General features: G+C 35.5%; 1 protein-coding gene across 2 annotated transcripts; it reads left to right on the forward strand.

The window, feature by feature from the left end:
- The first annotated feature begins 41 nt into the window (after positions 1-41).
- Positions 42-22684, forward strand: LOC148650312 (PRELI domain-containing protein 2-like). 2 transcript variants are annotated; one of them, XM_088603985.1, is made up of 7 exons: positions 42-258; positions 738-832; positions 3834-3891; positions 5217-5290; positions 6999-7159; positions 12588-12693; positions 20836-22684. In XM_088603985.1, the coding sequence occupies exons 2-7, from the start codon at positions 758-760 to the stop codon at positions 20890-20892; spliced, it is 531 nt and encodes a 176-aa protein (XP_088460111.1). In that variant the 5' UTR covers positions 42-258; positions 738-757; the 3' UTR covers positions 20893-22684. The 2 variants fall into 2 exon arrangements, with proteins under 2 accessions (XP_088460111.1, XP_088460110.1); XM_088603984.1 differs by lacking the exon at positions 42-258 and having other exon boundaries at positions 607-832.
- Positions 22685-22982: the final 298 nt, after the last annotated feature.

A 22982-nucleotide genomic window follows, 5' to 3' on the forward strand; every position in this document is an offset into this window, starting at 1 on the left:
TAGATCTATTCGGGGGGTGACGTCATTCCAGGCTTGTGAGGATTGGATGGCCTATAGTAGTTAATTATATCAGTCAGATGAACATGATATTTGAATGTGTTGCACGAAATGTTTTACTGTATATGTCTTTCCCAACTATGTGCCGATCTCGGCGGAAAGCGTATTTAACAGTAGTGCTAGGTATTAGCAGAGTGTATTTCCGCTTACAGTAAGTGCCGTATCCGTAACTAGCACCACCACTCAAAAGGAAAGCTACAGGTACAGTTTTTTCAACCCTAAATGTATTTTGTTGTATCGCTTCAGTGCTACAAACATCACAAATACTACACTAAATACTGTAACTAAAAAAAAACTGTAATGAAAGTAGGGGTAGGTGTATGTACAGGATCGAAGCAGCACATTTTGTGGGCTGAAATACATTCGCTTCGTTATTGCGTAGATTTAGTATTGTTTATAGGATGTATATTAAAAAAACAAAATAACTTTCATAGGATGTTTTAGATTTAGTGTTTTACTTGCAAATGTCTGGTGTTACTAGTATTATGTAAATCTCTTTCTACGTGGCGTCCTGCACTGCAGCTTTAGGGTAACCAATAAAGTTATTCAATAGATTTAGTTAGAATGCATGCTTCCTCTACATAGGCATTACGTAGGAGTCGAGCAAAACGTCCCAAAAGTGGATAATAACGATTCTACCAAAACAGTTTTAAAAATATATTTTTTATTTTCTTTCGCAGAACCGATATTTGTTATAAGCATGGTTATCACGGTGGACGCAACAAAGCTGTACAAATATCCCTTTGAACGCGTGGTAGATATGCACTTAAACAAGGTACTGTATGTTTCGTAAACAATAATGTATCCATTGGAGCATAGTGGTATCGCATCGCAGTAGTTTATTTTTTAATCGATTTTGAAAAATCAGCAGCTGATGATAAACTATAACTGTTTTAAATGGGGTTAACTGTTTTGGTATAGGAATTGGTTTCCTTTATCGTATTTAATTCAAATTAAATGCAACACTTAGTAACTGAACGGGAGCCCGAGCATTGCACATTTCCACCATTACAGTTTTGACTTTTTCTTTTTATATATAGTATATAATCGACTTTTTCATTTTGTACTATATTGGCACAGCGAATAGGTTACAAACCCCAGGATGTGTTGTGATGTCATTTTCTGGTCTGGGCAGTATCATTATCTTGTCAAGTATCGAATGTTTACAGTACGGTTAAAGCTTTGCTACACGAAGGACAGAACAGTTAAGACGTATATATATAGAGGAATATTTCTCTACTTGCCCGTCGAATAAGATATAATATTATGCAGGACAGACAGCCGTGCACAGGAATTTAATTATGACAGGCCTTTGAGAGTTACATTTCACTTCATAGCGTTCTACTGGAGGTGAAGAGTTATTTTCGCTTACCAGAGGAATCCGGGAAGTGAACTGAAAATTCGTCTCTAGTCTCTTAATATAACGGGTTTCTTTGTTGATTTGTATTCATACACTAAAACAAAGTACTTTACAAACGTGGAGTTTGCATTTTAGTTAGAGATGAGGGTTTATAAGTAATACTGTCACATGAGTAGTATAAACCCATTAAACCGGTCCCTTTCACATAAGTTCTATGTGACGATATATCCTTAATTTTATCTTTACAAATTATTGATTAGATAAACGTTGCTTTGTTGCTCGTGTGCTCATCTCGGACAACACCCAAACCATGGGGGCAGAAAGTAAAACTCAGATTATTTATTTTTTAAAAGTAATGTAGCCACTTGAGGACGCTGATGATCTTTGAGTTACAACATTCGGTAAAACTCAAATGCCTTATTTATTGTGGTATAAGGTTAGGACAGTTGAGCATCTGAATATACTGCAAGCCAAAATGTCATCAGATTTAAACTAATTGTATGTAATTAAATAGGTAATTAAAATTAATGATGGCATCTAGAGCTAATGATCACGAAAAAAATCTATAGTGGTTTATTTGGTTTAATTACCACCACCCACAAAGAAGTACTGTACTTGTCATTTGTATAGTATGCTATGTGAATTGATATATAAAGTGTGCCGGTATTTTAGCGTTGGATCTTTTACAGGCAAGATAAATAATAACAAAGCTGCAGAACCAACACAGGACCTCAGGCTAGATAATGTCACATACAATAAATAAACGCCAAGTGCCTTAATGCATACATTTCCAATTTACTAGATACGGGCAATCTTTGAAACGCTGACAGGCTCATCTTCACAAGCTGTCACCTATAAAACAGGCCTTTTCTGTTGTCTTGTCAGGGCAGTTTGGATACACAGCATGATCTCAACCTGCTCTGTGATGCTTATGCCTCTACCCAGAGTGTTCTTGTACTGTGTGCTAAGTGGGTGTTTGTACAGCTGCTTTGCTTCAGGTTAAGAGAGGTAAACAGAGTGAAAGAAGTTAAAAGATGCTTTCATTTTGGCCCTTCTTAGACTCAAATGTCAATAGGATATTAGAAAATTAATTTCCTGTTTTATATCAACATATAAAGTATTTATGTCTGGAAAATAATTACACAAAAAGCCTAATGTTTATTTTAAGGTATGCAGAATTTAAACAGATTTTCTACATTGAAGGTACTGTTTACATTGAAGTGATCTTTTTTAATCAAGCACAATAGAGATCTCTCTCAAATGGTGACATGGTGATGCAGTGTTTAGAATTGATTGGGTTCTGGGTTCAATTCTGGATAAGGGGTGCCAACGGTGTGGAGTTTATATGTTTTCTCCACGTTTGCATGGGTTTTCTCTGGGTGTTCTGGTTTCCATCCACAGTGCAACATACGGTATAAGGGTAGTTAATTGGCTTAACCAAAGGGGAAAGCTGACCCTGGTGTGAGTGTGTGCTTGTCTGTGTTTGTGTGTGCCCTGTGATGGAGTGGCATCATGTCCCAGGATGTACCCCACCTTGCGTCTGTTGCTTTCCCGAATGAACTTTGACTTTCCCCATAACCCTAAATTGAATGGAAGCAATTGGTAAAAGGATGGATGGACCTCTGTTCCTCTGCAAATCTATGTGGCTACAGTATTTTCAAAATGTGACCTTCAGGTTCTGTGTTCTGTTCTGGTGGAACCACGTGGAGAGACTGTAAGTGTGACAAGACAGAAGGATCCGAGTGGTTTACAACTGTTTCATGGCAGCATACACGAGCCTCTTTAGTTGGTCATGAGTTAGCCAACTTTGCCATGAATATTTGTTGTACAAAAATCACTAATTGGGCTGCACAATGTACCTTCATGAGGACATTCAGCACATTTCTATCCATATCTAGTTGAAGCCAATCCCTATGATACAGTCGTACAACATACAACATTCAGTTAAGTTCTTAAACTTTGGATGTGTTGCTGGTGGGAATGGTTCATCACTTACAGTGCTGAGATCATAACATTTGTAAAGTTTGTCCAAAGATTGTAAAATGGAACACATACATCTAAGTTCAAGTATGCTTTTCTGTTTTGCTTATGTGTTTTTTATATTTCACACCATAATGTAATTATCTTAAGACAAACCAATCAGTGGCACAGCTGAACTCATTTAATATTTTTCTCCTTTTGTGTTTTAACCAAAGGCCATTTCCTGCTATGGTTGTTTTGAATTATAAGGGGATATATTAACCTATGCTAAAACTGCTTTTTGCACTCCGTGGAACTATTTGCCAATGCTGGTTATACAGAGAATGGTTAAGATATTCATTATAACTATGATATCTTCTTCCACTCAACACATGAAATAATATGTATATATCTTTACAGAAAATGAAAAGTTTTATTAATATCATTTATGTTACAGTATCCTACTCCTCTCGAGGAACATGTCAGGGGAATTAAAACTGTAGAAGAAAAAACAGGTATGTACAGTATGTTCAATATTAATAAACCCTGTTTAGTTTATCCTCTCACTTTAGCCCACTAAAATTCTGAATTAAAGAAAAAAGCACACCTAACATAGTCATAGTCCTGTTATTTGTTATTGAATAGTACTTAACATTTAAACTTAAAATATAAAAAGCAGGATGTATAGAAAGGAGACTTACTGAAGTCTTCACCAAGGACTTCCAAGTGGAGGTCTTTATCTGGGCTTTAATATTCGCGGCCATACTATACTATAGAAACAGGTAAAAGATTATTTCATGATGAAGGTTTAGACACGTGAAGAAGGCTCCACAGCCAAAACGTTAACTCGTTCTTTTGCAGCCCAAGCATGCCGATGCAACTACCTACTTGGAACAACTTCATAGTAAACTATAAATTGAATTGTTAGTAATATAGGCTAAATAATGAAAATCTCTTCTTTTTGTATTTGACCTTTATATGATGTAAATTAAGTACTGTGAAATATTGTTTTTACAATTCAGTCAGATAAATATTAACACAAATAAAAAGATTAATAAGGTAGAACTATTTTTGTACATAATTTACTTGTTCTCCAGTCCCCCTGTATATTCATTGAACTGCATTGCCTCTCTGCTAAATAACGAGAGTTTTTTACTCTGTTATTTATTGATTTGTTGTGCAGGCATTATAGTTATGTTATTGTATGTCCTGTTGACAAATTCAGTGAAGTTTGTTCATGCCTTGCAATTTTTCAGAAGGGCTTAGTGTTCGATTTTAGCATTCTATAGACAAGGAGGGGATTAGTGCTTCATATTGCCTGTTTGGTCCATGTGTTTCTAACACAAATTTCTCAAAAACATTTTGCTTAGTTTAGCATTCTTTAAAATATGTGTAATTTAAACTGTTTCTCTTCCCAGAAAGATATAGGAAAGGATTATTAATTTAAGATGGTGCTGCTTATATTCCAGTTATTTAGGCCTGGCACAGTAACATTCAAAGTCTAGGAAAAAAGAGCAAGCTTTCTGTGTGGTACAAGTCTTAATAACTGTAGCTTTTGTTATTTTCATATCTGCATTGAGTAGTCATTTAGAGAAATTACTTGCTCATTTCTGTTCTTGGAACTTTGATCTATATGTTTGTGATGTTTGCTTGTCAATTATAAATAATTTTTAGAAAGCACATAGCTTTATGTGTTGTGTGCAGAACATTTATTGGCTAGCAGTAAGATATAACAAAGAGTATTACAAAGTAATGAAAGTAGACAGGTATCGGAAGTAATTCTTTTGAACTTATGCTAGGCTGGAGTTATTACATTATTTTATTTTTACCTTCTACATAGACCAGATCTCAGGAATTATATATAGAAGAAGGATAGCGACCTGCAACAATGTCATCCCTAAATTCTTAAGAAAGGTATGTTGAGTTTTTTTTTCCACTTGTTTTATAAAAAATATAAACTTGTTTTATTTGAATATTTTGATGAACAATACTCTCACTTGCAAACATTAGAATACTGGAAATATTGTTTTTGTTAATGGGTAATAAGTTCTTCTGGTTTGTAAAGATTAAAAACTTTTATGTTAGCAATATTCTGTGTCTTTATTGTCTTTAAACCCTTTTGTATTTTTTATATATTTTTATGTCTTGGTGTGTACATTTTTTAAGTTGCATATATAAAGGCATTATTTCATCCATTTATGACAGGAGAAGTATTGCATTTTATCACTGACACACTGACCTTTGGCCAGAGGGTGTTATTAGTTGTCAAAGGTGCTGACACTTAACTTCATGAGTTACTTTAATGGTTCCACACCTGTAACAAAGTTTACGCCATGTCACAGTGATAGATAGTGTGACATTTTCATTTGATGAAAAACATTTGTGAAAAACATTAAACTGCTTCTTCCATGTCTCTTCGAGAGGTGTGGGCCTAGTTGTTCATAAATGTGACAGTTTCATTGTAGTGGTAGTTTAGAGTAGTCTTTCATTGCTAAAGGAAGAAAAGGGAAAATTCTGTACGCACACTAATGCAATCTTAAGTGTACAGTTTTTAACTATGAATTTTTCTTATTAATCCAGTCTAAATAATCACATTGAAACATGGATTCATTTTATGAACGCAGCCATCCTAAGAATCATGATGTCAGTTTGGCTGTTTATACACATATTACCTTTTGTGAATAGCAAAGTATCATTTACAGAAGATACACCTTTTTACATTTACATTTCCACTGTAATTGGAAACATCTGATATTGAGTGCTCTAAATAAATTAAAATATTGATCAATTCACAAAATGCATACATGGAGCAATGATAGTTGTGGCTTTGTTTTATGTGATATGTTTTTGTGAAAGCATTACATTTTCCCTTTCTGTACCTTTAGAAATTACCTTTTTTATTGCAAAATTATGAACGGTGTATGTTTGTCTCTGTCTGGTCATTCATCAATCAGTTCATTCATTCATCTGTTGGGTATGTGCTCCTTTCCCCTTCACCAGACCTTGATATTCAGACACAGCTTATGTTTACATTACCTCTTCTGTCAGGTGGCAAATAATGCATAAGCATTTGAAAACTGTTTTTTAAAATAGTTATTAAGAACATAGAGCATTAGAAATGTTACCAAAAAGAGGAGTTCAAATGGTGGTTATTAGTTTTTTGATCCAAGGATCTCAGTGAGTCATTTCTTGAAAAATTCCAGACATGGCTGGGCAGATTGTTCCTTTCTCCCCCATCCCCTTGGGTAAGCGACTGTCTTGGTTTTAAGTGCACTTTCATGTAGTTTCCATGTGTCCTCATTCCTGTTTTGCTGTCAATTCTGACGAAATCCACTGGGTTGACTGTCAGTGCCGTTAAGGATAGTCACTATTAAGTGAAAATTATTATACGTAGTTGTATTTCTATAAACTATAAAGTTTATATGTATACATATAAACCTCTTCTTTTATGGAGTTTGCAAAAAAGGTATTCCATCCTATTCCAACTGCTATTATTGTTTATTATTTAACAATTGGGTTCCAGTGCTGGCATGAATGAATTCAGAAATAATAATTTAATGTTTGATTATACACATAATAAGGACAGCACTGTTCTGAGTGAAGCAATGTGATTACTTTTCAGATTCACGTCTTGAATGTCAATGACATTTACCTCGAAGAGGAGTCATGGCTGGATCTGAAGCATAGGATTATGAATATTAAAAGCCGTTGTCTCACATGGGCCCAGTATGCTACCTTACATGAAGTATCTGTTTTCAGGGAAAGTGCACTTAACCCAAACTGGTAAGTGTTTCTTTTGTTGTTTTTTCTGGTGACTGTGTTGCAGAAAAATTTCGAATATGTAAATATTTTTGTATTGGTTTTCTTTCTCCGGAAAAATATTGTCGCTCTGGATTCAGTCCAAAGATGAGTGAGTTCCTGGTCTCAAAGGAATGTCCTGTTCTAACAGGTTTATAGAACTTATACTTTTTTTTTTTCCAAAGAAGACTACAGAGGGACCTGATACATGGATTTAAAATCTTCAAAGCTACTGACAAAGCCAACCTAATGAACTTCCTCTTGTTTATCTGAAGACACAAACAGAAACCAAGGGGGAAAATTGAAAATAGGAAAACACAAGGCACTTCTTTGCACAAAGGGTTATCGAGCAAGAGCTCAACCTTCATACCCAGTCGTGCTGTACAAGTCAATATCCTAGTTTCTTTAAAGATGTGCCTTTTTTGTTTGTAAGCCTTCTTAATAAATTCTACAATCCATGTGGTGAAATTCTGGGTTCTGCCAATGTTACATATAACATTTTTTAAAGATGTCAGAAATAAATACATTCATATGGTATCAGTATTATGCATGGTACAGAGGGCTTTATCTTTTATCTTCTGTTCCATTTGGGAAATTATTACTTCAAAGTGTTAATGGAGCTTTTGGTCTTGACATGTCACGCATTTTGTTGCCTAGCAAAGAGGTTTTCCACTGATGGACTAAATTACTGCTTCATAAACCAACTGTGATAGACTAAATAAAACACTTTTGGTTGCCCAGTGAAAGTCAAGGCCTAAGACAGCTGGTGTCCTGGATTCTTAGGCCTGCTATTTCTGTTTGTTCACATACTGTGTGCACAATAGCATTTCCTCTGCTTCTCCAAATTTTCTGCCCATTAATTTTCTTAGTTTTTATATTAAGCATATTAAATTCCTACTTAGATTCATTTGAACATGGGGCATTATTTTTTTCCGAAGGTGCAGTAATTAGTTGCGTGCTGGATATTCTTTACAAAGCTGTTACTGCTGTAATTTCTATGTGAAATAATCATAAGCTTTCCAATAAATGGTTCATTATTTAGTTTCGTCTTTCAGGCAAAGGAGTGACACCTAAATTACACTGCTTCAGGCAGAATATTAAGAGAAATCAGTTCCTTGAATGTGTTCAATATTTAAGCAGATGGCTTTCATTAATAGACTTCCTAGTGTAACTCGGTCATCCTAATGAAGCAGACTGGTTGACTTTGTACTGTAGGTATTGATTTTTGATCAGTACTCTCCATGAACCCTTTGTCTTTTCTGTTTTCTTGTGCATGGTACAAGCAACCTATTTTACAGAAACTTGCTGAATGAATAAACACTTTCCATCAGTGGCAGTACTGGCATCAAAAAGGAATGGTGTCTTAAAGGAATTATATCAACCTGCTAACACAAAATAAAATACCTTTATTTGTTAGGATCTGTAAATGGTTTAATCTGATTCAGTAATTTGCCAAAGATCTATGTTCTGAATTTCAATGTCAAACAATTTAGAAAAAAAGATTTGCACTTTGTTAATTTTAGTGGCAAAACACCCTCTTCCTGACAAGACTAATTGGATGACACAGTCTGTTCAGTGGTCAGGAAAAAGAAAGCAAGGCTTCTTTTCTTTCACTCCATCTCGTTTTCTGTACTGATTTTAACTGATGTTGTGAATGTATTTTATTTTTCTAAATAACTATACACACAGTCCTTCTTATTCACAGGCGATACAATGCTGCACTGTTGCTGGATAATGTAAATGTGTATACCAGAAAAAGCTCTACTATACAAAACATTTTGTGTACTGTATATACTGTAAATACAAAAGATAAAAACATAAATATTCCAAATAACAAAACAACGTGACTGAAAATAAATACAGTACTGCATCATTTTCTGTTGGGATAAGGAATATTCTTAATGACATAATGTGCAGCAAAATGTCTGGGACACTTCATGCATCTGCGAATGTTCTGGAAGTTTCTAGAATAATGCCTCATGTCAGGTTTGGCCTGACACCATGAATATGCAAAGCCACAAATAAATTAACTGCAGATAAGGACGAAGGAATATTTATTTAGTTGTGTTTACAAGAGGTCATTTTCTGTGACACATCCCATGTTGAAACATGCTTGCTCTTTCTGAAGAACTAAAAAAAATTCAAGTAAATGTCACAGTAGCTTGTTAAGCCAGAACTTGTCCTACTTTATGTAGTGTTAAGCAAACTCGACAGCTAGTGACTCTTCTCCTGTTGGTCCATCACAGGGATCATGTCCAGCAATGTTGGTCCCCACTTACAGTTTAAAGCTGGGTGGACAGGAGCTACTTGGGTAAAGTACCTTGAGTGAAGTACAACAGCTGGTCTGCAGGTCTGTTGGTTATAAATCCAGTGGCTTACCCACTAAACTATGCTGCCTCCTGAAAGTGCTAAATGCATCATTAAATCAACAACTGTAGACCCATTGAGGATCTTGATAAGTAAATAAGAGTTTTTAATATTGTATTGTTAGGCTTATGCAAACCTTTTAAGGCTAAAGGAGTGTCTCAAAGTTGGTTTATACATGAATACATTGGAGATATTTTTCTGTATTGCTTGATGCTTAAAACGTAGATCTCTATAATACAGACATATTCAAGGACATAATCCACAGTTCCAAACTGTCAGCTATAACATTGATGGCTTATAAAAGGAACTGAAGAATAGACTAAGTGCTCTTTTAGAACTAATGTTAGTATTTTCCATTAGTGTTTCTCAGGTGATGTGTTGTGGTTGATTCAAGTTATATTACCTTCATAAAAATGGCCTAATTATTATAATCTACATTTAGTCTCTTACATTAATGTGCTCTTTGATATTGAGATTGTGCTCCAGGAAGTAATATAAGCAAAAACATTATGTACTTATTATTTAAGGGTGGAAAAAATGAATTGCAACCAACCTTTTAACAAATAGATTAACAAACTAGTGTCTTGAACATTTTTTGTAACACATAATAACATTTTCTTTTTGCTTGACCTATATGTTGTAATTATACAGTTTTATGTTGCTATGGATGTAAACTAAGATAAAGAAAACCTGTCAGGAGAAGTATGATTTGACACAGGAAGGTTTGCACAGAAAGGAATTTGAAATACACATCACTGTATGAAGCATTTTAAAAGACAAGTTTGCTTTGCCACTCAAATGGCTCATGTAATAGGTTGTAATTTTCTGGTAGTTAAAAATGACAGTGATGGTATAGTTGTCAATGGGCTGTGCAGTGCTTTTCCCATGATTGAATCACACAGGAGCTTATAATGTAGTGTATTTATCCATGATGGATACATAGAGTATCATAGAGTTTTTAACTAAATTAATATGGTAAATATCAACCTACAAGCTAAAACTTAAAGGGCAGTTGTTTTTGAAAGGTTGCAAATATCATTTTTAATTAAACAAATAATTTTAAATTAAACTCTTGTTTATAGTACAGTATGATAATACACCTTCAGTTGTTCCAGGAGAGTTCATTAAAGAAATAACATCATTTAATGATATTCATGTCTTTACTTACATTTCTCTTGTGTGGGACTGATATTAAGACACCAGCTGGACATGTTTTCATAGTTAGGTATGTAAACTCTAGAGAATCTGGTTTACTGTTTCAAAAAACCTGCGAGATTGACCTCATTTCAGAGTTGAAGTGCAAATTGTGAAGTCTGCTATAGGTGTTACACTGTGTGTGAGCATCTTTCCGTTATGTGTTTGGTTCTGGAAGATAAGTACATAAATTCATTTATGAAATGGAATCCTATCAGGACCTGCAGGCAACAAATCTAGCAGCTGATTTACCAAAAGGCTATCATCTTACTAGATACTGAAGTGTTTATAAAATGTTGAATAGGTGGATTAATTAGTTACTGTTGACATAATTGGTCTTTATCAGTAAGATGCTAATTAAGCATGCTTATTCCTTACACGTTTGAAGGGCTCTACGATAGTTTTTTTTTCATTGTGATCGCTGCATTCACAGTAAACAATTTCCCATCTTGCATTCTATGAGAGTTTGATAGCATATTGTTGATGTTAAAATTTTAAATGCCTTTAATTTCTACCTCTGAATGCATTTGATTGCAGAAAGCAGTCATTCTGAACAGGCAGTCCCAGCATGGGTCTTTTTGATTATCTTTAATGGTACGTTTTAAGTGTCATCTCTGTCCCTGTTTTAGAGGTATGTGTGATGCCTGCCAGGGTGATGTTTATGAAACTGTAAATACAATACAGAATTTCTGGCTTTAAGAAGCTGCATTCTCTGCCAAACCATGCAATAAGCATCAGCTGGAGAAACACTATAGGGTCATACTGACATAATGGACCATCTTGTAATACCCTCTGCATATTAAGAGTAGCTGTGATGAATGAATAGTAACCCCCTCCATATGTTTTTGGAAATTAAAATAGTTAAAAAGCATGATCAGTTCTTTTCCTGATTTGCTGCTGTAGATGCAAAGAGGGATGCCATTCATGACCCCAGTTTTGCTAGGACTGCCTAACACCGGGTTGTTCCCAGCAGAATAAGAAACAATTTTGAACAACAAAGAAATAGTTTAGGCTCTTAGACATTATTAGTACAGTAGGTTTCTGGTGAGGGTGACTTCACCTTTAGTTTTTCTTTGAAGGCCAGTTCATCTCTACTGAAATGTTACTGTGGTGTTTGACTGTGTTTTTTAAATAACTTGTTTGGTTCACACACAACAGCCTTGGTTGGACCTACTGCAAATTGTTGTTTTAAGAGAATTCTTCAAGTCCCAGTGTCAATATACAGTATTAACGCTATGAGAGCTGGATTGAGAGAAGAACACAAGCCTCTAATATTTAATGTAATATTTCGGATCATTCGGATTTGTATTCCAGCCAAGAGTGGAATCCTACTCCGTTGGGCCCCTGAGCAAGGCCCTTTATACCAACTGCTCCAGTGGTGCTATACAATGGCAGACCCTGCACTCTGACCCCAAGCTTCTCTCCCTGTCTATGTGTCTGTGTCTCATGGAGAGCAAGCTGGGGTATGCAAAAAGACAAATTCCTAATGCAAGAAATTGTACATGGCTAATAAAATGATCTTATCTTATCTAATCTTAAGAGTGGGTGTTAGCTCTTCAGAAATATTATTGGCCGTCACACATAGAGTTGTTGATGTCACACTGTCTGGCCTTGATGTTTAATGTAAAATGCTGTCTAGTTCTCGGACATCTACTAACTGGGTATGTCAAATAATTATTTCTAGGAAAATGAATAGACCTACAGCACGATTGGAATGAACATGTGCACATATGTGTGGATGTATTTTGTATTCCCTGATTGTGACACAGGTATTAAACTAATGTACAGACCCATTTTTCTGTTAAAGTAGTTAAAAGGGATAAAGTCATCACATTTTGTATGCTTTTTACAGGACAGAATTCTGTCAGGAAGGAAGCATCAATGTCACGGGTGTAGGGAAACTCAACAGGTTATTTGAAGTGTTCGCTAAATCATTTTTCAGTGAAGGAGTGAAGAAGGTAAGGATTCTTGTCCTGTTTTATTTTTCTCTCAGGTGTGTTGTCTTTGTTCTGTGCTCGCAATGCTTTGTAAAGTATTTATAAGAATGCTAACATATCATTTTGTAATATTACTGTGCACCTGTGCAGTTACTCGTTCTGAATTTGTACACCTGATAAAAAAGTAATATTTGGAACCCTCTGAGATACAAATCCAATAGAAATGAATGGAAACGATGTATGTATGCACATATTTATACATGAATAAATTTGTAAATTTGTTTATTATTGTGTTCCCAAGCTATAAGATGTTCTATAATATTCTATTAAAATCACTTCAAGGCAGCCTCCACGTCAGGATTTGTGAGTTTGAAAAGATTAATGTAGATGCCTCAGTTCTTAAAAGCGTTTTTCATTTTAATATTTGTCAAGCTGTAACAAACAGGAGGTAAATGTCCGGAACACAAACAAGGCCTCCTATTTGTCTTGTGGTACAGTACATGCTGCTTTACCAGCTCTCTCTTTATTCCATTGACTCCACTGTTATTTATGTTTAGCAGACAAAATGGGTTTACCATAGTCAAGAGGGATTCCGTTGACAGCAGCAAGCGAAAATCTATGTGGGCAGTCAGTTTTCTTTTTCTGTTTGGCACTCATCGGGAAATTCTTAGACTTTTGCATTGTGAATCCTTCAATAGGTCAACCTGCATCAAACAGCTGAGATAGAAATTCATTAAGTGTATTGTTAGGGAAATTGTGAGTATAAATTTCCTTTAACCCTGGTAAATTTCTTAAACCCTTTTACGTACTTTATATACTTAATGTGAAATTAAAGAGACGATTTAAATGAGTCAAAATAAACCTGTTTCTATTCATTACTGCAGATTAGATATCTAATACCGCACACAATGACGTGAGAATAACTTGATAGCATCTGCTCTATTCATAGACAAGATATGAATCTGGTTTCTCTGTGAAGCAGCAAGGAGAGTTCATGGAGATCAGGTCTCATGGCTCAGTGTCCCTCTCTCTTGTGCTGTGTTCTTGGGCCTTATTTATCTTTGTTCTCTTTATCTATTTGTGTGTCCTATGGTGCTGTTTACTATTATCCTCCAAAGTGAGATTATAATACAAATCAGAAACTTTGTTCTGTTATTATTATAATCTATTATTATCAGAAGCTATTAAAGTTTGTGAAATATTAGACACTCAGTTGCTTGCAAATGTAAATTTGGACAGGATAGCCAATAATTAAAATAAAGAATCCTAACCCCCAACTTGTAAAGCTTCTGCCAGTATATCCAGACTATTTGGTATTTGGTAAATTATTGTTCCCTGGGCACAACTTTGGTCAAAGTTTAATACATCAGGCACATTGGGTTAAACAAATATTTATTAACAATGACGCTAACTAAACAACACACAACATACAAGTTATTCTATCTACAAAAGATGTTTCAGAGGCCTACATACCCTCAGAAAACCCTCAGACAACTACTAATTATTAAAATTCCTGCATAATAACTACAGTATACATTCCAACAAGAGAGACTAACCTGCCTTCTGAAAAAAAAAAAGAATACAACATGATGTTAATTCTCTATAAATCCAGTTGCAAAAAAATGAACAAGGCCCTATCTCCCTATTCTAAAAATGCTCTCTCAACGGGGCTCAAACACTTAACTTGAATCTGGTTTTTAAGGCATATCCGGAAAAAGGACCTCTCTCCAGGCACTCCTTTTTCTCTCCTTGTGTCTTTCTGTCCTTCCCATGTCTCTCTCTGTCCCCTTCTCCAACTGTCTTTCTAACCTGCTTTGCTGGCCTGTTGAAAACTCTTAATGATTTACCAAGAATTTAATTAACTAAAGTAAACTAACCAATTTCTTTGATCAATGTGTCTCAGAGACCACCTACAGCTCTGCAAACACCTCATCTTCCATACATTGTTTCTACTTGCTTTCAAACCTGAAAACTGCAAATTGACACTGTTGACAGTTGCTAAATGTTGAGCACCCCACCCCTTCAAGTTGTAACAGTATACAGTATATTTGTAATTTTAAATATATACTGATGGGGGGAAAAAAGCGAAACATTTTCTGAAACGAGAATACTATAGTTGTAGCTTATGTACTTTCACAAAAAGTTGTCAATTTGTTTTAAGGCCTCTGACCAGCAATACAGCTTGTGCAGTGAGGCACTGCAACTTGCCAATCACATGAAAGCTCGTTAGGTGCACTTTTACCCAACGAGGTCCAGGTGGAACAATGCCTGATCAGGTCACCTTTAAAAAGGCCTTAATTCAAAGCTTAGGTCACTGCAAAAAAAAGGTCACACTTAGTCAGTTTTCTGTGCATTCCATAATGCCTCGAATGTCACCAGAAGCAAGGGAGAGGTCCATTGGCATGCTGCAGGCAGGCATGTCATGTGCCAGTGTTGCCAGACACTATGGAGTAAGCCTCTCCACTGTGTCCCAACTGCAGAGAAGGTTTCAGCACACCGGCAGGACAGATGACCATCCAAGAGCGAGTGACAGAGCAGGACTGACACATCAGACTGGTCCATCTGAGAGATTGTTTCAGATCTGCCACCCATACAGCTGCTGAAACTGCTGGCAAACACAATGCCCGCAATGCCTGCTGGCCTTAGAGCAAGGAGACCTGTCACAGGACCTCTGCTCGCACCTTCTAGCCTGTTCCACCCAGATGGGAGGGCCCGAGTGTGGAGGAGGAGGTGTTGCATCAGTACATTATAGGCTACTCTTTTCTGGTAAGAGAAACTTGTTTGTGCAGGCACAAGAACGGTGTGTCTTGTAGCTGTTTGGATGTAACCAGCTGGGACACTACTTTCCACACACTACCTTTTTATTATGGAGTAACAAGTCAGGAAGCATACATAAATAAAGATTCCTGCTCAAAAAATGAATAGGTTTCTAGTATGACAATAGAACTTGGATGTTTGATCATCTATGGCATCTGCATCTGAAAACTGAAAAAGTAGTGAACAGGACTTCTGCCTTGTTAACGTCCTTTGAGGGGATTAATAGGGATTAGTCAGTTGTGTGAACACAAACCAACATCCACAGTTGCAGCATATTATTTGTACAGTAGCAAGGTGCTTGTAAATAGGTTTAAAACTGTTGAAGTTTGAAAATAAAAACACATGGAACTTGAGGATAAGCATTTTGAACACTGAGAAACGAAGGCACTAAGGTTATAAGTGCAAGTTCTTAGTTGGTTAACTGGTTTCTGCGATAAGGGTCTGCAAAAAAAGAAGAGAAAATAGCCCAAGTGGTTGTCAAAAAACTTGTTCTTCCAGCATCTCTGAATATGGTGTGTAAACTTTTCGATGAGAAGTCTGCTGAAAAATTGGAAAGCTTTGCTCTCAGTGATAACATGACGTCTCAGTGAATATGTGATATAGCCGTGAATTTGGGAGCCCAGCTTATTACTTGGCTACAGTTCACCAAGGATATTGCTATACAGCTTGACAAGAATACTGATGCTTCAAACTGTGCAAAACATTTTATTTTTTTGCGAGACACATGTGGCAAGATGATTTTATGGAGGAGCTGCTGTATTGTCTGACTTGAACCAACAAACACAACCAGACCTCAGAGATTCAAAAGCACTGAGTGAGTGTGTTGGTAGAAAATACAAACTAGCATGGGCTAATTGCAAAGGAATTATGAGTGACAATGCAGCAGACATGACAGCAGGAACAGCACAGTTGTGAAAAATACCTCTGGCACCTGGCAATTATTTCATTTTGCAGTTGATGTTTCAAAACTTTTGAGTCCAGGGGTATTCCCCCAGATCTTATGATCGTAATGAAGCTAGTACAGAACATTGTCAATTTTACCTGTATATCTTTGATGAATTCTCTATGAAAGGTATTCAGTTTTTGTTTTTATTACATAGCTCATGCCAGTTACTGCAATGCAGATGAGTCACGTACTGTATATGTACTGCAAAGTAAAAAATATTGTTTTGCCACAGAATGTCATTATCTTGCCACAAATAATGGGAAGAGAAAACAAATTATATTATGAAATTATATTTACAATTAAAAAAAATGAACTTTATTGTTTGATATACAGTAAATACCATTATAAATGTAAAATATAAGGACAGTAGTTAATAATAATAATAATAATAATAATAATGATTGCTTACACTTATATAGCGCTTTTCTGGACAATCCACTCAAAGCGCTTTACAGGTAATGGGGACTCTCCTCCACCACCACCAATGTGCAGCATCCTCCTGGATGATGCGACGGCAGCCATAGTGCGCCAGAACGCTCACCACACATCAGCTATCAGTGGGGAGGAGAGCAGAGTAATGAAGCCAATTCATAGATGGGGATTATTAGGAGGCCATGATCAGTAAGGGCCATTGGGAATTTTGCCAGTTAAACCCCTATTCTTTTCGAGAGACACCCTGGGATTTTTAATGACCACAGAGTCAGGACCTCAGTTTTACGTCTCATCTGAAGGACGGCGCATGTTTACAGTATAGTTTCCCCATCACTATACTGGGGCATTAGGACCCACATGGACCGCGGGGTGAGCGCCCCCTGCTGGCCCCACTTCCAGCAGCAACCTTAGCTTTTACCAGGAGGTCTCCCATTCATGTACTGACCAGGCTCACACCTGCTGAGCTTTAGTGGGTTGCCAGTTGTGAGTTGCAGTGATATGGCTGCTGGTTAATGTATATTGAGGTAGGCATTCAATATACAATAGGTGTTAAAACCCTGTTGTTTTTATCTTGGTTAATGGGGATTTAAGGGCATCTAATAATAGTTTATTTAGTCTATGTGAATGTAATTAATGTGTTCTGTTGAGGAAAATGCATGTGTCCCACAGTGACATTACTATTTCCACCACGTTGAAACAGTTTCAGACCGTTTCGTACTCCGATATACAGTATATCTCAACAAGTATGAAGAGCTCAGTGGATGATCCGGTTTTAAAATATGGCTGTCTGTGTGTGTGTAGTATTTTTTTAAATACTAAAAATCTTTGAATTAATTGTGTTAATTGACCATCATGTGATTGAAATGTAACATTATAGTTAGATAACTTGCTGTGTACTTTCATTTATCTGCAAGAAAAGCAAATAAATAAGCAAATAACAAGATATAGCACGTAGTGTAAGAAACCTTTCTCAAAGAGCAGCAGCACTGGCCAAAAGTTTAAATAGGTATTATTTTCAAGATGGATGAAAACTTCCTTTAGAAAACAATCTGCTGTGTTAATAGCAAGGATTGTCAATTTGCATAAACGTCTTCATGCTCTTCAGAAAGCTCTACTTCTAATCTGGAAACAAAATATATGTTAGCTTAGTGATAGGTGTAATTCTGACAAATGTCCTTAATATCCATGTATAATGCAGTCACTTGCTGAGAGAATAGCTTTAAAGTCTGTCAAGCCACTGTTTAACAAACCCCAATTTGCAGAACAGAGTTGTATTCTTTCCGCTGGCAGCAGATTAAATTAGTTTCCACCTCGGAGTAAATTACTTGTGAAAATTTATTTGAACATGTACCTGTTTTGAATACACTTGCATCCCATGAAGTGCAATCTTTCAACACTCCCTTGACTTTGTGCGCAGTCCAGTGTTCCCACTGTTTGTTATATTTTATTGAAAAAGGTTTGCGTTACGAATCATTCAATTAAATGTTTTTGTATTTTTATTTCCAGTGCAGGTTAGCACCTCAAATCTGATTCATAATGTTGGAAAAAAAGAAACATTGTAATATGAGCTCTGTGCAGGCATTTTTTCTGTATTTCTGTATCGAAATACTTTTATTTCTGGAAACTTCTCTTTTTGTATACCTTAATCATTTTAAGAGTTTCAGCCACACTAACAGAGATAGAGAATAGCTGTTTAAACTTCAGTGCATAGCATTATTGTATTTGTGTATTTCTAGATTGAATTAAAGAGCATGAAGCAGAGGTAAATACAAATCTCACACTGGAATCTTTCAAATCCATGTTTGTAAAACACAGAAATACTGTACCGGGTATTGTTATTTTGAAAATTCCAGAAACATTTTTTACAGTTCCATTCTGATGGAATTACCTGTGGGGTTAATGGGTCTTAAAAACATAACATTTGTATTGTTTTCCGTTGGGACTCCTGAATCTTGTAAAAGGTGTCTTGTAAATGTGAGTTATAGTACATTCTTTAAGAAGTGTCACAATATCTTTTAAAATTGCAGGGCTAAAAGTTGTTTCAGTAATCTCTGCATTTGTTTGGCTTGATACAAAGGAATAAAATGGGTAAAAGGGAAAAATAATTTGAACTGCAAAAAGCCTTCTTTGGTAATGACTACAGATTTCAACATTTTCATATCTTATTTTCTCCTGACATTGAAGTGTTTCTTTAGTGTTACTTTTTAGACTTAATGTTTAAATATTGGTCAGCAGAGCATTCTAGTTTCCTATTCCTCAGTTTAATTGTTCATGCTTTAATTCTTAGAAGAGTTTTTCCCTGAGGGCTGATGTAGAGTATAATTTTCTTTAGCACTTAAAGACCTTCTCTAAAACTAATCTGCTATTTAGGCCATCTGTAAAAGGTTTTAAAGTGAATAAATGTTAAAATGGATGGTTTTACACAAGATAATTTTCTTGTGCATTTTAAATGTCTGTCACATAATAAGTGTAAATTAAGTTCCTTTAATCTCAGATTCATGAGGGCTGAACGATTGAATTGCTTTGATATTTTTTTATTGATTTTGTCATTCTTTAACAAAATGCCCTCCTGTGACCCACAGCTATCCTTTAATAGTCCATAATCCATTTAAAGTATGTTTCTTGCATGATGGCAAATTCTACAAAGTCTAACAGATATGTCATCTCCAATGCACAAGCTAATGTATATATAAAGAGCTAACAAGTTTACAAGTGTTTTTTTATTTCTTTGCTTTCAAAGAACATGTTTTGGGAACTTAGCAAAGCAGTCTAATGGCTTGTCTTTCAACCTGAGATCAAAACCAAGAGTTAAGAATCTGACATCACTGATGTGTTTTCCATGCATCAAAAGTGACATTTTCAGAGAAGGTAGTACAAGGTCAAAGGATTGAATGGCTGAAATTGAAAATCTGTTTTCAATGTGAAAAATGTGGTTTCACCTGTTTATGATTATTATAAAGCAAACTAAACTTAATGAATGCACAAAAATCACAAAGAAAGCATTTTTTACACTATGCATTCTCTAATGTTAAAATCTTTACACATCTTACATCTTAAAGATGTACAGTACAAGCTTTCATCTAGAGAGGATTCTAGTTTAACATGAAGTTATAATTAGCATTAAAGGTTAAAAATTGTAGTGAAGTAAAGAGCAGTGTTTTCTCCTTTACCACTTAAGTGTTAAATTTAAGAATAGTACATGCACATTTTTAAATCTGAAAAAGCCCTACCATCATAGCATTTCTATTTCCACTAATCCACCCATTTCCTTTGGTTACCTGTCAGCAAGAATTATCAATATATTACCCCAAAACATCTGTGCTCTCACCCATTCTGTACATGTACCTGCTATTGTCCAGTGTTTAGAGATCCTCATTCTTAATTACTGTAGTATCAGTGTGCTACTGGACTAAAGACTAGCAGCATCTAGCAGCAGTAGGTTTTCAGTATACAATCATTGCCCACAGGCTACTGCTGGATTTGGTTCTTTACAGTGTTAATACAGTACATAAGTAGCCATTCCATATCACACTTCTTTAAGCCTTTTATTTTCCTTGCTCCCATTGACTAAAGATAGGTTAGAAGTTTACACTTGAAAGCAGCTAGTGTACTTTTTTAATATTAGTATACAAACAGAGAAATGGTAACCACCTAAGGCACTATATAAAATAGTTTGTCATCATCACCCTCAAATTGTAAATAGTAGCCTTTCTGGAAACATAAATTGAACAGTTAACCGCTCAATAAAAATGTGTTTTGAACATTGTTTTCTATTCAAGGTTCCAGTAGTTTAAAGATTTAGATAATTAGAAGTTATAAAAATATTCTCAAATATGGCTTGGAATTAAATGCAAGAATGTTGAGGTGAATAGGCAAATCTTTACTCTGTAAGTGTGATCAACATAAAAATCTTTATTGTTAAAATGGAAAGCTGCAAATTAATATATAATCTGTGTCTTGTATTACAGAGTGTTCGTATTATGGAGACCATCCTGGAACAAAGATTTGGACGTCCTTATTCTTAAAAACAATAAGACTGATCTTGTTTATCCTGCTGTTACTGAAGTAACAAAATCTTTTCAAACTGAATTCAAATTGTTCCATTGTCACAGTGGATTCTGACTGATTCTTCACACCAGGACCAGTTTGTTTAGTCAAATTATTTGTAACTGAGAAGCCAATTAAGATATCCACATAGCACTGCCATTTTCAACCTACAGTATAGCCTATATTGCTACAGAGACTTCTTCAGGTATGAATCATGAACTGTATAGCCTCTGCTTATTTCTGCCCTTTCTTACTGTATATGCTTGTATGCTTTCTGAAATCAGAATTTGAAGATTTTGTTTTTGTTTGTTAGTTTTTTTTTATGTTAGGGGTAATAATTCCAGACGTGAATTTAATTAACCAGGGGGCTCCTGAGTTTGTCTCAGGTATTAAGGGTGCTTGTTCAGAGCACAGGCTGAGCCCTGAAACACAGTTGTCAGAGAACTCTGTGGTTTGACGGCACTGGAGTTGGCCACCACAGAGTTGTTGGGTGCCTGCAGTGCTATCGGGGAGCCAGTATCCTGTAAACACATGGGGAACTTTGAGAGATGAGAGATGGTAGAGAACATAAAGAAAGGTGACAAATGCACATTTCAGGGGAAAGAAAGCATTGCCTTCACTACCACGAGATAGCATAGGTGTTAAAATGGTAAAGCAGAGCTAATTATTCCTAATTGGAGGTGTATAAAATGAAATTAGTTGTTATATGTAAAAATTGGGTTTGATTACATCATGAAAGATTCAGGAAAAACTAAAAGAATAACAGAATTACTAATATTCAATCTTATGAGACTCGACATTCCGACCTTTTAAGGATCTGGTGATCTGCAGACCATATTAAAAGTCACTTGTCAGTTTAGAAACCTTTGGACCTGATTCTTCTTTATACTGAATTACCTAATTTATTAGTATTGCTAATAAACTTGACTTCAACTTGGGGTGCCATTCATATCTACTCATATTGTATCAGCCCAGGAGTGACCTTTTGATCTCCTGAAAGCAGCAGTGATATAGTGAGCATTTTATTAGAGGCTAATGAGATGGTAAGGTTCTGTTTTTTTTAATATTTCCAAGTATTGGTTCCTTTTCCCCACTGAAGAAGGAATTATATTTTCCTTATAATTATAAGTTATTAATTATAAGTGTTAGAAAAGCAGGTAAGCAGACAGTTCATAAGTTGAATGAATAAGGTGCAGGAGGCTGTTTTGATTCAATAAACTGAATAAAAAAGAACATTGCAGTAATTTATGTTAATGAAATTGATCTAAGGCAGTTTTGCATTTTACAGCACCATGTGAAAATGCAGAGCATTCTTCAACAGCACTATTACATCTATCAGGAAAATTAATAGGAGCCTTCAGCATTGTAATGAAACATTTTAGAAACATAAAACATTTTAAAATGAATGTGGCACATCCAGTTTTTTATTTCGGTAGTACATAGACACAGAACCATTTTCATATCTGTGCAATAAGATATTGGAATGATGTGGGTGTATTTTGCATTGGAAATTATGGGCTGAGAGTCACACACTTTGTAAAAGTTCACAGAGATGTTGTGTATTAAATTATTTTTATTGTCTATTCACATTGCTTAAAACGTATTTTAACCATTTCATGTTATGAGAAATAAACTGTTAACTGTTTTCAGAACATTCTTTCTACAGCTAAGAAATGTATGCTACATGTGAAAACATCAGGCACATTACACAGCAAGATTAGCATTACCTGCTTAATTCAGACTGAAAAATAAAAATGTCAATTAAGCCACTTTAAGGAAACTGATTTTATGAATAATTAAGCTATCAATATATCAACTACTGACTAATGATAAAATATCCCCCAGTATTTAGGAACAGTTATGTTCATGCTACAGTTGATACATTGCAAGCATGATCAAGCTAATTATAAACAATACATTCAGATACAGATACAGATCAGGAGTTCACATCCTAAAGCTCATCTGCAGGTCACATTTTTTAATTCAGGTGTAGCGGCAATGCTTATTAATAATACAGGAATTAAGTTTGCTGCTCCCTTGCCAGTCTCTCTCTCTCATCTCAGTGGTG

The sequence above is a fragment of the Lepisosteus platostomus genome, chromosome 13 (genome assembly GCF_059453375.1).
Source record: "Lepisosteus platostomus isolate fLepPlt1 chromosome 13, fLepPlt1.hap1, whole genome shotgun sequence".
NCBI classification, from domain to species: domain Eukaryota; kingdom Metazoa; phylum Chordata; class Actinopteri; order Semionotiformes; family Lepisosteidae; genus Lepisosteus; species Lepisosteus platostomus.